This window comes from Gossypium raimondii, chromosome 3, assembly GCF_025698545.1.
Source record: "Gossypium raimondii isolate GPD5lz chromosome 3, ASM2569854v1, whole genome shotgun sequence".
Lineage (NCBI taxonomy): Eukaryota > Viridiplantae > Streptophyta > Magnoliopsida > Malvales > Malvaceae > Gossypium > Gossypium raimondii.
In genome coordinates, this window is record NC_068567.1 from 9,194,157 (window position 1) to 9,207,172 (window position 13,016).

At 36.5% G+C, this 13,016-nt stretch overlaps 2 protein-coding genes across 2 annotated transcripts; both read left to right on the forward strand.

Annotated features, from left to right (window-relative positions):
• The first annotated feature begins 175 nt into the window (after positions 1 to 175).
• Positions 176 to 7,219, forward strand: LOC105797056 (PH, RCC1 and FYVE domains-containing protein 1). The gene is made up of 9 exons (XM_012626988.2): positions 176 to 800; positions 1,548 to 1,634; positions 2,093 to 2,182; positions 2,678 to 2,764; positions 2,872 to 2,991; positions 3,389 to 5,485; positions 5,582 to 5,728; positions 6,025 to 6,533; positions 6,775 to 7,219. The coding sequence occupies exons 1-9, from the start codon at positions 753 to 755 to the stop codon at positions 6,932 to 6,934; spliced, it is 3,345 nt and encodes a 1,114-aa protein (XP_012482442.1). The 5' UTR covers positions 176 to 752; the 3' UTR covers positions 6,935 to 7,219.
• A 2,302-nt stretch (positions 7,220 to 9,521) lies between these two features.
• LOC105797057 (U-box domain-containing protein 29) lies at positions 9,522 to 10,900 on the forward strand. Its single transcript, XM_012626989.2, has one exon. The coding sequence runs from the start codon at positions 9,593 to 9,595 to the stop codon at positions 10,811 to 10,813; it is 1,221 nt and encodes a 406-aa protein (XP_012482443.1). The 5' UTR covers positions 9,522 to 9,592; the 3' UTR covers positions 10,814 to 10,900.
• Positions 10,901 to 13,016: the final 2,116 nt, after the last annotated feature.

Here is a 13,016-nt window from a genome sequence, read left to right on the forward strand (position 1 = left end):
AGGTCTCATTTAAATTTTAAATATTTTACTGTTGATCTGAGAGCTAAATAAATTAATAATAACGGAGATGATTTTATTTTATAAACATTTATTATTTCAGCGTAATATTAATGTAATCAATAATTAATTAAAAAATAAATAAAAAAACAGAACAAGGAAATGAGAAGAAAAGAAAAGAAAAGAAGTGCATTGGAAATGTCTTAAATTCTTTTCAACCTCTCTCGGCTCAGGCGATTTGCTGCTTACCTTTCCCATCTTTGACTCTTCCCTTTAATTTTTTATTTATTTTTAATTTATTTTTTAAAAAGCAAACCAAAACAACACAAAGCCCCAGGCTTTCCCTGCCGGTTTTCTCTTTCTTTGCCCCCGCCGGTAACTTATTCTCTGTCGGAACTTTCCGCTGTTCGCCGCCGCAGGGACACTTCTTTTTTTGACCTTTGAGTGGTTGTGCCGTCAGTCAAAGTTAAGGAGCGGACTTAGTCGTTGGTGGTTATTGGAGACGGCGGATGGTAGGATTTTGGTGTTGAAGGAGCAGAGATCACGTTAGATCTGCTAAAGGAATTGTTTTTGGTTTTGGTTAGCTGTTTGGGAATGGAGAGTTAAAACGTGTTTGTTTTTTGGATGGTAAGCGTCGGAGGGAAAGAGGAGAGAAGTGAAGAGAAAGGAAGAGAGGTGGTAGTTGCTGATGATGAACGGAGCTCACGAGAGCGATCGTAGAGGGCGGTGGCGTTTTGGTAATTTCCTCACATGGAATGGCAGATCTTGTTAGCTACGGTAATGCACAACGTGACATCGACCAGGTCTTCCCTTTTCCCTTTCTACTTTTCTTCATTACTCTCTGTTCCCCTCCCCCCCCCCTTGTTTTATACTTTAAATTTAAGATTTTGTTTATACTTATATTTATTCCTCAATTTCACTTTCAAATTTCCCCTCGATTTTTCTGATCACGGGAAGAAACGAGGGGTAATTTCTAATTTGGTGGAAATTTTTGGATTTTTCTGCTATTTTTATGGAATCTCTTTGTGTAGTATTTGGTTTCTTATTTCTAGATTTTAGTAGGCTTTACAAAGCTAGGAAGAATGTCTTCTTTTGTAGCTAATTTAGGAAAATCTGAAGAATTGTGTTTGAGAATATTGAACTTTATGTTTTTTCCTGGTTATTAGAAACTTGAGGGCAAAAATGGTTGACGACTTTGGTTAATAAAATTGGAAGTTTCATGCTTTATTAGGCAGCGAAATTAAAGACTGGCTTGAAGACATGCAGTCCCATGGGTTTTCCAAATCTGACAGCTATGCCGATGTGCTTGCCATTGTGCATTTTTGTGCAAACAGTACATTGATTATATATTAACCCTAGCTAACATAGGGTGATGTTTATGAGCATTAGACATATAAATGTGTATTAGTCAGGAACCCAATAAGGGGTGCTTGATTGTACAGTGTGATGTTTCACAGTTATCAGTTTATGGTTTAAGTGACATGTTAGGTTTCTTGATCATTAAATTACTTTCTTGATGTTTTTATCCTTCTGCAAATTTTCTTTTGTAGGCATTAATAGCTTTGAAGAAGGGTGCTCAGCTTCTGAAATATGGTCGCAAGGGAAAGCCTAAGTTTTGTCCATTTAGACTTTCTAATGTACGTTTGGTTCCTACTTTTGAAACCTTTCTGTTGCATTCCTTTCATGTGTGAATGTTACTCTTTTGTTCTTTGTTAGACAGTGTTAAGTTGAAATGTACACAAATACTAAGGGGGGACTTAATTGAAAACCCTGAGTTAAAGTTCATTTGCTCTCATCATGTGGAAGTAGTAATTATATTGACTATGAGAATTACTAAAGTTACACATGATTTTACTGTCTGCCTTACATGCTTTATCTTGGTAGGTACTAGACTTTTATATTTTATAGGCGTGCCACTCAGAAAATGGAATCAAGTATGCAGTGAATGGCTTTTACATTTTGCTATTATAGGACTCTGTTTTGTTTAAACAAGTAAAGCCGTTTTACATTTTGCTTGGCTTTTCATAAATTTTTTTGTTTATCTAACAAACAAATTTCTGCACTTATGAACTGTTTTCTTCCATTTAAATTGCAGGATGAAACATCTTTAATTTGGATTTCAAGCAGTGGTGAAAGAAGTTTGAAGTTAGCCTCAGTCTCTAAAATTATTCCTGGACAAAGAACTGTGAGATGTTTTTTGTTCTTTTCTACATATGCATTTAGAGTATCATCAGAAACATGCATACCCACTGTTAAGGTTGTTTATGATAAGTAGGGTAATGTACTAAAGAGAATTGAGTTGTTTTTCTAGAAACATGTACTTGTATTATGTTGGTGGAAGAAAAAATATCTGAAAATGTTCTAGAAAAGAAGGAAAAAAACATAGGTAGTTTATTAAGAAGTGGATGGTTTTTTAAAATTTTGGTGTAGCTTTTTAAATATAAAGTGTGTAAGTGACCTTAACATTATTGTTTTCAATATGTTTTTAAGTAATTTTCTTGATTGTATTGGTGTTTGGTTAAATTGGGACACTAACTTAGTCAGGGACTTGAATATTAGTATGGATATATAAACTCTACTCTTTGCTCTTTATTTATGTTACAGGATCTATTTTCTTTCTTCCATGCTTGCTTTCTTCTTCTGAATTTATACTAAACTATCCTCTTGAATTCTCTATCAGGCTGTTTTCCAGCGGTATCTCCGGCCTGAGAAGGACTATTTATCCTTTTCTCTTATATACAACAACGGGAAAAGGTCACTTGATCTGGTTTGTAATGGAACTTTGATATTCTGTTTGTAGATAGATGATCAAGCATTGTTGATATTTTTATCCCCTTGTGTATGTTTTTAATTTAAAGTTTGTTTGGCTCCTAGATTTGCAAGGACAAAGTTGAGGCAGAGGTGTGGATTGCTGGCCTCAAAGCATTAATATCATCTGGTCAGGGTGGACGCTCCAAAATTGATGGGTGGAGTGATGGAGGCCTCTACCTTGATGTAATTCCATCTCCATTTGACTCCTTTCCCCTAGTCTTTTGTGGCTTTTCTGTTTCATAAAGTGCTTTATATAATGATTCCTTTGTACATGTTTGGAATTTGACAAAGTTTTGCCCTTGAATTATCCATTTGTTATGAATCAAGACCAAAACTCCCTTCTCAGCTCCTGTTGAGCAAGAATAGAGTTCATATGCAGACACCATTACTTTGGTGGTTTGAAAAATTTTGGTGGTGTAGTTAACTTTGTTTGTATTTAAGGTTTCATTGCTTTATTCCTTTAGTTATGAAAATTCTTTCATTTATAGTCATAAAAATTTATGCTTGATGGTATTCTTTTAATTGTAGCTGCATTTTTAAATTGTGTTTACCATAAATGTTTATCGCTGATTGGTTTCAGGATGGCAGAGATCTGACATCAAATAGTGCAAGTGACAGTTCTGTTAGTGCTACTCGAGATATTAGCTCCCCTGAGGTTTTTGTCAGTTTTAACCCAAACACTTCTCCTAAGAGTTTACGGCCTGAGAATTCTTTTCATTCTGAAAGATCACATGTAGCATCAGAAGGCACAAATATGGATGTAAAAGGATCTGGTTCATATGCTTTTCGTGTAAGTGTTTCTAGTGCCCCAAGTACTTCTAGTCATGGTTCTGCACCAGATGATTATGATGCTTTAGGGGATGTGTATATATGGGGTGAGGTTATCTGTGACAATGCTGTGAAGGTTGTAGCTGATAAGAATGCGAATTATTTGAGCATGAGAGCAGATGTACTTCTTCCCAGGCCTTTAGAGTATAATGTAGTTTTAGATGTACATCATGTAGCCTGTGGGGTCAAGCATGCTGCCCTAGTTACAAGGCAAGGTGAAGTTTTTACATGGGGTGAGGAATCTGGAGGACGACTTGGCCATGGTGTTGGGAAGGATGTTATTCAACCTCGTCTTGTTGAATCATTGGCTGTTACTAGTGTTGATTTTGTTGCCTGTGGTGAATTTCATACATGTGCTGTTACGATGGCTGGGGAACTTTATACATGGGGAGATGGAACTCACAATGCTGGGCTCCTTGGTCATGGCACTGATGTCAGCCATTGGATACCAAAGAGAATTTCAGGTCCTCTTGAGGGACTTCAAGTTGCTTCAGTAACTTGTGGTCCATGGCATACAGCTTTGATAACATCAACAGGACAGCTGTTTACCTTTGGGGATGGTACATTCGGTGTACTGGGCCATGGTGACAGAGAAAGTGTTCCATATCCGAAGGAAGTAGAGTCTCTGTCAGGATTGAGAACGATTGCTGTGGCATGTGGAGTGTGGCATACTGCTGCCATTGTGGAAGTTATTGTCTCTCAGTCCAGTGCTAGTGTTTCATCAGGAAAATTATTCACATGGGGGGATGGGGACAAAAACCGTCTTGGACATGGAGACAAGGAACCCCGGCTTAAGCCCACATGCGTTCCAGCACTAATTGATTACAATTTTCACAAAGTTGCTTGCGGGCATAGCTTAACAGTTGGTTTAACAACATCAGGGCATGTTTTTACGATGGGGAGTACTGTGTATGGTCAACTTGGGAATCCCTGTGCTGATGGAAAAATACCTTCTTTGGTAGAAGACAAGCTATCAGGGGAATGTGTCGAAGAAATTGCCTGTGGTGCATATCATGTAGCGGTTTTAACATCCAGGAATGAAGTCTATACATGGGGAAAAGGAGCTAATGGTAGGTTGGGCCATGGAGATGTTGAAGATCGGAAAACTCCAACTTTGGTTGAAGGTTTGAAGGATAGACATGTGAAATTTATTGCTTGTGGTTCAAACTATAGTGCTGCAATATGTCTTCATAAATGGGTATCTGGTGCTGAGCAATCTCAATGCTCAGCTTGCAGACAGGCTTTTGGGTTCACAAGAAAAAGGCATAATTGCTATAACTGTGGACTTGTGCATTGCCATTCATGCAGTTCAAAAAAAGCACTAGGAGCAGCTTTGGCTCCTAATCCTGGGAAACCTTATCGTGTCTGTGATTCCTGTTTTGCCAAACTGAACAAGGTTTCAGAAGCTGGTAATAACAGGAGGAATTCTGTACCTCGCCTTTCAGGTGAGAACAAGGACCGGTTGGATAAGGCTGAAATAAGATTATCCAAATCTGCAACTCCTAATATGGACTTGATTAAGCAGTTAGATAGCAAAGCAGCCAAACAAGGGAAAAAAACCGAAACATTCTCGGTGGTTCGCTCTGCTCAAGCACCTTCTTCGTTTCAGTTGAAAGATGTTGTTTTGTCTAATCCTGTAGATTTGCGAAGGACGGTTCCTAAACCAATTCTTACGCCATCTGGAGTAAGTTCCAGATCTGTTTCACCTTTCTCAAGGAGACCTAGCCCTCCACGTTCTGCGACCCCAATTCCTACAACATCTGGACTTTCTTTCTCCAAAAGCATCACAGATAGTTTGAAAAAGACAAATGAACTTTTGAACCAAGAAGTGCTTAAGTTGCGTGGACAGGTAAGAATGCTGTTTCTAGTGCTTTTGATATTGGTATTTTGTCGATGGGCCCTGTGGTTTATCAATGTAATTCTGACGATTGTGGATCTGTTCAAGGTTGAGACTCTGAGAAAGAGATGTGAACTTCAAGAATCAGAGCTTCAAAAATCCACAAAGAAAACTCAGGAAGCAATGAAAGTGGCTGCAGAGGAGTCTGCTAAATCTAAAGCTGCAAAAGAAGTTATAAAGTCGCTGACTGCACAGGTTATCTTCAGCTTTATTGTTTCTTTGAACTATCTCTGCAGATCTGTTCTTACTAAATTGCAAAACAATGTTAACAACATCTCATATGCATAATGGTTTAGTCAAACATTAGTATTAGCTTCCGAAGATAATTCTTTGATTCCTTTCATCATCTTATGTGTTTTAAGGATTTTAAATTTCAGTGATTATAAGATCCTTTGCATCCACATTTTGAGATTTGGTGTCACTTTGCAATCCTAGCCATTTCTTTGCCTCTCATAATGCTTACAATGATTTATCTCTATACTGCTTCTCAGCTCAAGGATATGGCTGAAAGGTTGCCACCTGGAGTTTATGACACAGAGAACATTAAACCAGCATACTTGCCAAATGGCTTGGAGCCAAATGGTATTCACTATCCATATGCGAACGGAGAGGGACATTTAAGATCTGAATCAATTGGTGGCTCTTTCCTTGCTTCCCCTACTGCTCTCGATTCTTCCACAATCAATGGCAATCAGAGCCCTGGCCAATTACTTAAGGAACCAACCGGAGCCAATGGTAGAGATGACCATTCTGGCACTAGACTGCTGAATGGTAGTGGGGGTTTACAGGCAGGTGGCAGTGGTGTGTCAGCAGCTGTTGATGAAAGGGAATTTGGGTCTTTTGGAGATGGAGAAAATGGTACGAAATCTAGAAATTCAGCATTGGCTGCTAATGGCAATCAAGTGGAGGCTGAGTGGATTGAACAATATGAGCCTGGAGTCTATATAACTCTTGTAGCACTGCGGGATGGAACTAGGGATCTCAAACGAGTGCGCTTCAGGTACATTTTTCTATGTTCTCTTATATCTCATTGTTTATACTTGCTTTGTTTAAATACAACATCAACAACATATATAGAAAGAAGATGAACGAGAAAATTAGTAGTTGTTGATTTAACATCAGAAAATGTAAACCTTCTAAGGTGTAAAAAGAAAAACAGGAATCAAAGGCACCCATCTATCAGGGTCCATGTGGTTGAATTTTATGGATCTGGGATGTTTAAGTGGTGTTCATACATGCAGCCGAAGAAGATTTGGAGAGCACCAAGCAGAAACTTGGTGGTCGGAAAACCGCGAAAAGGTATACGAGCGGTACAACGTCCATGTATCAGACAAAGCGTCGATTTCTGGGCAAACTGCCCGCAGATCGGAAGGAGCTCTGTCTCCGACTTCTCAAGTGTAAGAAAAGGAGGAAAAGCGTGAGCTCATTTAGTGTCACTGACAAGGTTAAGGAGCATGAAACCCCCTCCTTTTGGTCATCTCATTTTACATAGTATGACTCCCCCTCTATAATTTATTTTATTGCATTTAATGTCTAGGTCTCTTTCACAGATATGTTGTATTGTAGTATATATAAAATCATCAATTTCCAGATAGTCCAGGCAACAAAGGTTTTGTTCATTGCTTTCTCTATTGCATTGCATAGAGGTGATATTTTAGTAAAATCAAATCCCGAATTCGAATTTCACATTTCTTTTCTTCAAAGAGTACGGCCCCATTTTCCGGGGAGCTGTCGAGTTGAAAAGTAATTCAATATTGGACAAACCTAACTTTGAAACTTCATTTCATTTTTATAATCTTTGGTAGGTTGGTTTTGAGGAGACGCACAGTTTTGTATGTAAGATTTACCCTAAGCCCTTCCGTTTCTAAATTTCAGCCAAATGAATGAAAGGAAAGGAAAATCATGTTTTTTTCTTCCTTTGTTTGGATAGAGTTTTTAATTTAAGATGGAGGAAATAAGAGTATCCCTACTTTCCTTTTGAAAGCTCTTTTTTCTGTTTTTTCTTGCCCACAAGACAAAAGTTTAGGACATAAAAATATATAGTTTTTGTCATTTCTTTCTTTTCTAAATAAATTTATGAATGATGAAATTGTTATAATGGTAAAAGTTTATTATAATTAATCATTTCATTTCCACTATTTAACCAAACCAAAATGATTAGAATTACCTTTCCTTTCCTTTCACTAGTTTTAACCATCTAAATAAAATCATATGTAATCATTTATTTTTCTTACTTTTACTCTCCTCTACTATTTTCAAATCTTTTATAACTAATTATATCTTTATTATTTTCAATGAAAATTGCTAAATACAAAGATTGTAAATTTAAACCAAATTAATAGAATTGATAAAAAAAAACTAAAGTTACCCTTTTATTTAAAATTAATGTAATAAATTAATCTTAGGGGTTAATGAATTTTTCGTCAAACCTCAAAATAAGTACATATTTCTCAAATCATAGTAGGTAAAAGTTATGAAAGAAAATGGAAAATAAACTTGGGTTTTTAAAATAAAAATTTTAAAATTGCCGTCCATAAGCAGGGTCAAGAGGCAAGTGGTGGTGGGCAAGAGGAACACAATGACAGCCAGAGCCCGTCATTGCTTTTGACTTGGTCTTTTAATTTATTTATTATTCACAAATTCTACACCCAAAAGGAGGCAAGCCGAGTAGCCGGTTCGTGGTCGGTGAGCATTGACTCACTACACCACTTGCACACCAATCTTAACTAAACCAGGCTGAAAAGGTAGTTTGTTTGGAATAAATTTGTTTGAGTGGAGTAATAATCGAAAATAATAAATCTAAAATTCCAACTTTATTCAACTAAAAAATTGAAAATAAATGTAATGATGTTGTTGGCATTTGAATACAAACTAAAAACATGTTCAACATTTTAAAAATGAAAAACAAAAGGGAGTAGGGTTTAAGTTGGGTCATTCAATTCTGACTAAACCCTTGTAAATAAGTAAATTGTGAGGTGTGAGGTGTGTGTATTCCAATTCCAAAATCATAAATTTTATTATTGTCATCTCACCTTTGCTTGCCAACTCTCTACTGGCCTCCTTCTTTCTCTTCCTTTGTATGCCAGTCAAGCACGTCTTGATAGATGATAAAATTTAAATATAGAGTGAACATCTACTTCTGTTTTTTTTTTTAGATAAGACGCATGGTGTTTGTATACTCTCCATTCTTTTAAGGCAAATTTAAATAAAATCCATAAACCTCTTAAGGTTTTAAAATATACATCTGCTCAACAAAAATCCATTTACTTTTAAATTTTGATGCAAAACAATTACTCTTTTTTTTTTTTTGAGATTATTCACTAATTTTTTGAAAATGAAAATTAAGTATACCTTGGACTAGATATTTTATATTTGTTTATTTAGTTTTAATTACTAAACAATTGTTTGAGTTATGGGTATTTAAGTTCGAGACCTATTATATGCAACTATATGTGTTAGTTTTTAATTTTCGTCATGTATAATTTATGGGTCTATTGGTCCTCGACGGATGATACTTCTTAAATTTCTCTTCAAGTGAGAACAAGTAGTATCCTCTCACCTAACAATGCTATATGGGGCATGAGTTTAAATTCCAAAAAAAAACATAAGTTGAAAAATTTTTGGTAGGTGAAAGCCCTCCTCTTCTATAAATCTCTCGTGGCTCTCAATGGAACTTTGAACTATAATTCTCACTAAGGTCAATATTAAATCTATTGAAGAGTTTATATGAGTCTGATTCTAAAAAAATATTAATGAATTAAAAGAAAAAGGAAAAATTACTGCAATTCCACGTTGTTAATGTTTGATTATTTTGCTCCTACCTAATTAGGTTACTTATTCAAATGTAGCATTTAAAGTCAAAAAATTGGAAAATGAGACCACACGAATTTGATTATTTGACCAACGACCCTCATTAAAATAACACGTTCAAACGACGTCATTTCACGTATACTTTGACTCCTCTGTCCTCTCCATATAAACCTCTTTTCCCTTCTATTCAAACCCAAGCCTAGCTTCCCCGCAACGACAAACTTCTTTCTTTTAATAAAATTAAAAACTATGGTGAAGGAGGAACTGTACATAACCGTACCCAGCGTTTTCCGGTGTCCAATTTCACTTGACGTGATGAAATCTCCGGTTAGCCTTTGTACGGGCGTTACCTACGATCGTTCCAGCATCCAAAAATGGCTCGAATCTGGTCACGACACCTGTCCAGCCACCATGCAGGTTCTTCCCTCCAAGGATTTCATCCCTAACCTTACTCTCCATCGTCTAATTAATCTCTGGATCCAGTCTTCTACTCTCCGGCCAGGCTCTAACTCTCCACGGCTTCTTCCGGCGACGCCTCCTGCGATCTCCGAGGTTCAGGCTAAGCTATTGATGGAGAAGGTTGAGAGGGAGAGCTGCGACGATTCTTTGTCTAAGGTTGCCGAGTTCGTAAGCTGTTGCGAAGAGAACCGGAAATTTGTAGCTAGATTCGACGGTTTCGTTGAGGTAATCGCCGGAGTTTTGAAAAGGAAATGTGTGGAAATCAAAGCTTTGGAAACGGCGGTTAGGATTTTGGATTTGATTTTGAGCGAAAATGGAGTCACAGAAGGGTTAAACAAATTAATCCTGAAAAGCAATCAGGAAAGTAAATTTTTATCTGCAATCGTTTTAATTCTTCAACACGGAAGCCTGAACTCGAAGATCAAGTCGGTCCGAGTTCTGGACTCACTAGCACTTGACTCGGAATCCAAACGCAGGATCTCCGACTCACAAGACCTTATATCCATCCTTCTCCAGCTCCTGAAAACAAATAACAACGGATCCTTAAACGACGCCGTTACTTCCATTTTAACCACCATTTCAATAACGCGCTCCATCAGATCCCGCCTCATCGAAAACGGCATCGTTGAAATCCTATCAAACTCGCTCACCGAAAAGTCGTTGAAGTTGTTAGCAACGCTTAGCACTTGCAGCGAAGGGAGGTCAGCAATCAGTTCCGAGCCAAAATGCGCGGCAGCGATCGTAGAAAAGCTCTTGAAGGTGTCGAAAAGGGGGACGGAGGACGCCGTAACGGTGTTGTGGAGCACGTGTTGCTTGAGCAAAGAGGAGAAAGTGAAAGAAGCGGTAGTAAAAGGGAATGGGGTGACGAAGATATTAGTAATAATGCAAAGAGAAGGGGAAGGGAATGTGAAGATGATGTGCAGGGATTTGGTTAAGGCTCTAAGAGCTGTATGTAAAGATTGGTGTTTAGGCAGTTATGAAACCAAAACTACACATATTAGACCTTGTTGAGGAGCATTCTTTATTTTTGGACATAAATTTACACACAAGATTCATGTAGTTACCACTTAGTTCAAAGGAAACACGATTCTATGCTTTTTTTTTTTGTTAGAAACATTATTCCTGGAATTCCCATCTTCCCTTCCTATGGGAGCTTTCAACAGGTAGGCGAACCTCACTTGAGTTCACAGGCTGTACCATTCAACCATCACATTTGACCTGTCACTTGGTTTTGGACCGGCTTTTTTAAATTTTATTCCACTTAATTTTTAAATTTAAAATAAAATTTTATTTAATTGATTTGAATTTATTAAAAAATTAATGGCTATTGAACTAAAATATAATAAAACTAAGATTACATTTTTACCACCCAATTATCAAAAATTACATTGTAATTATCCATCTATTAACCGGTTAAGTTGACCACCTATTTGCCATATATCTTAAATATATTTAACGAAAACAAAACCCTAACTCCTTTAATATAAAGAAAAACCCTAATAAACATTTGTCTATTTAGATTGTGGTATGTGATGTGATACAAGTTTTGATATAAGTATTGGCACAACAACATGAACAAAATAGAAAACATTAGAATGAACACAAATAAATTGGTAATGTAATTCAGTGCACCATCAACTTGTGCGAGACCTTGCCTAGAGAAATCCATTGCTAAACTCGTGACAAAAACAATGATTCAAGTCCAATATATTTTAACCCTCGGATAATTACAGACTCACCCAAATGCATTTAGTACGAACTCTCTCTAAACAACCTCTCCTTGTAAAGGCTCTTAACTATTCATTCAAAGATGAATAAAAAATAAAATATGCATTCAATAAAAGTTCTTTACCATGAACATATAACCGCTCCCTAAATTTTATTAAAAAAAATCTAAGTACATCCAATTTTATCCCACGAATCATCCATATATATATATAAGCTTTAAATAATCTCAAAATCATCCCCATGTAAGATGAGATAAAATTAATTTAATTTGAAAAGATTTATCTTGGAATTTCATATCCAAGCATTTTTAAATAAATTATTTTCAAGCCTTTATATTATTTTCAATTTTAAATCTATGTTTGGGCTAAAATTCTTCATAAGCTTGCTGAAAAGTTACATTATGAGATAAGGATAGAAGGTCTTTAAGGATCATATTTGAAATCGAACTCTTCTATCTCGGAGCCATGTGTTACATCAAGTACATAGATAACCTATGTATATTCCTCCGTTTTTGTTGCTTATAAGATAAATATAAAGATATATACAAAGTTAAAAACTTTTAACAATAAAACTGATGCATAGACAAGTTGTGGTTTGTCATGGGGCACAACTTGTAGCACAAACATTTTTGACAAAACCTCTCCAACAAAAACAAGAACAGTAGGAAACAAGAATCACATGTTAAAAGAATTTCAAACTGAATGAAAACCTGGATAGCAACTTCGTCTATGTCCTCCTCTTCGACTAAAATCTAAAGCAGTTGTGGTAGTAGGTGTGCCAACATTAAATACCCCATGGTTTTGGGTTACAAACACTACAACAAAACAGGCTATTAGCGTCGCTTTTTCACATAAACGTCGCTAAAGATCATGTTCTTTAGCGGCGCTAATTTTTCAAACGCCGCTAAAGAACATGACCTTTAGCGACGCTTTTTCATACATGCCGCTAAAGGTGATGTTCTTTAGCGGCGCTATTGTTACAAACGCCGCTAAAGACCATGACATTTAGCGGCGCTTTTTACCACAATCACCGCTAAAGAACATCACCTTTAGCGGCGCTTTTATCACAAACGCCGCTAAAGGTCATGTTCTTTAGCAGTGCTTTACGGTAAATGCCACTAACTTTGGCAGATTTCTAACATTCATTTTCATCCATATGCGACCCTTCTTGTAACATGAAAACCAACCAAAAGCAGTAAATTCAAATGATACTTCAAATTCAACAAAAGATATATGATATAAATTGATAAATGAAGTATAATTCATATTATTCTTACAATAATGTTAAAAGTTAAAATGCTAAAAATATTTATACGGTAGTTTAAGATGGCAAATTTTGCTACTGCTAAAACATCTTCATCATATTCTGAAGTTATTGTTGGAGTTCGTCGTACTTTCTGCTCTGCTCTGCTTCCCTCGCTGCTGCCTCTGCTTCCCTCGTTGCTGCCTCTGCTTTAAGTTGTAGCTGGAGTGCTTCATATTTTCTT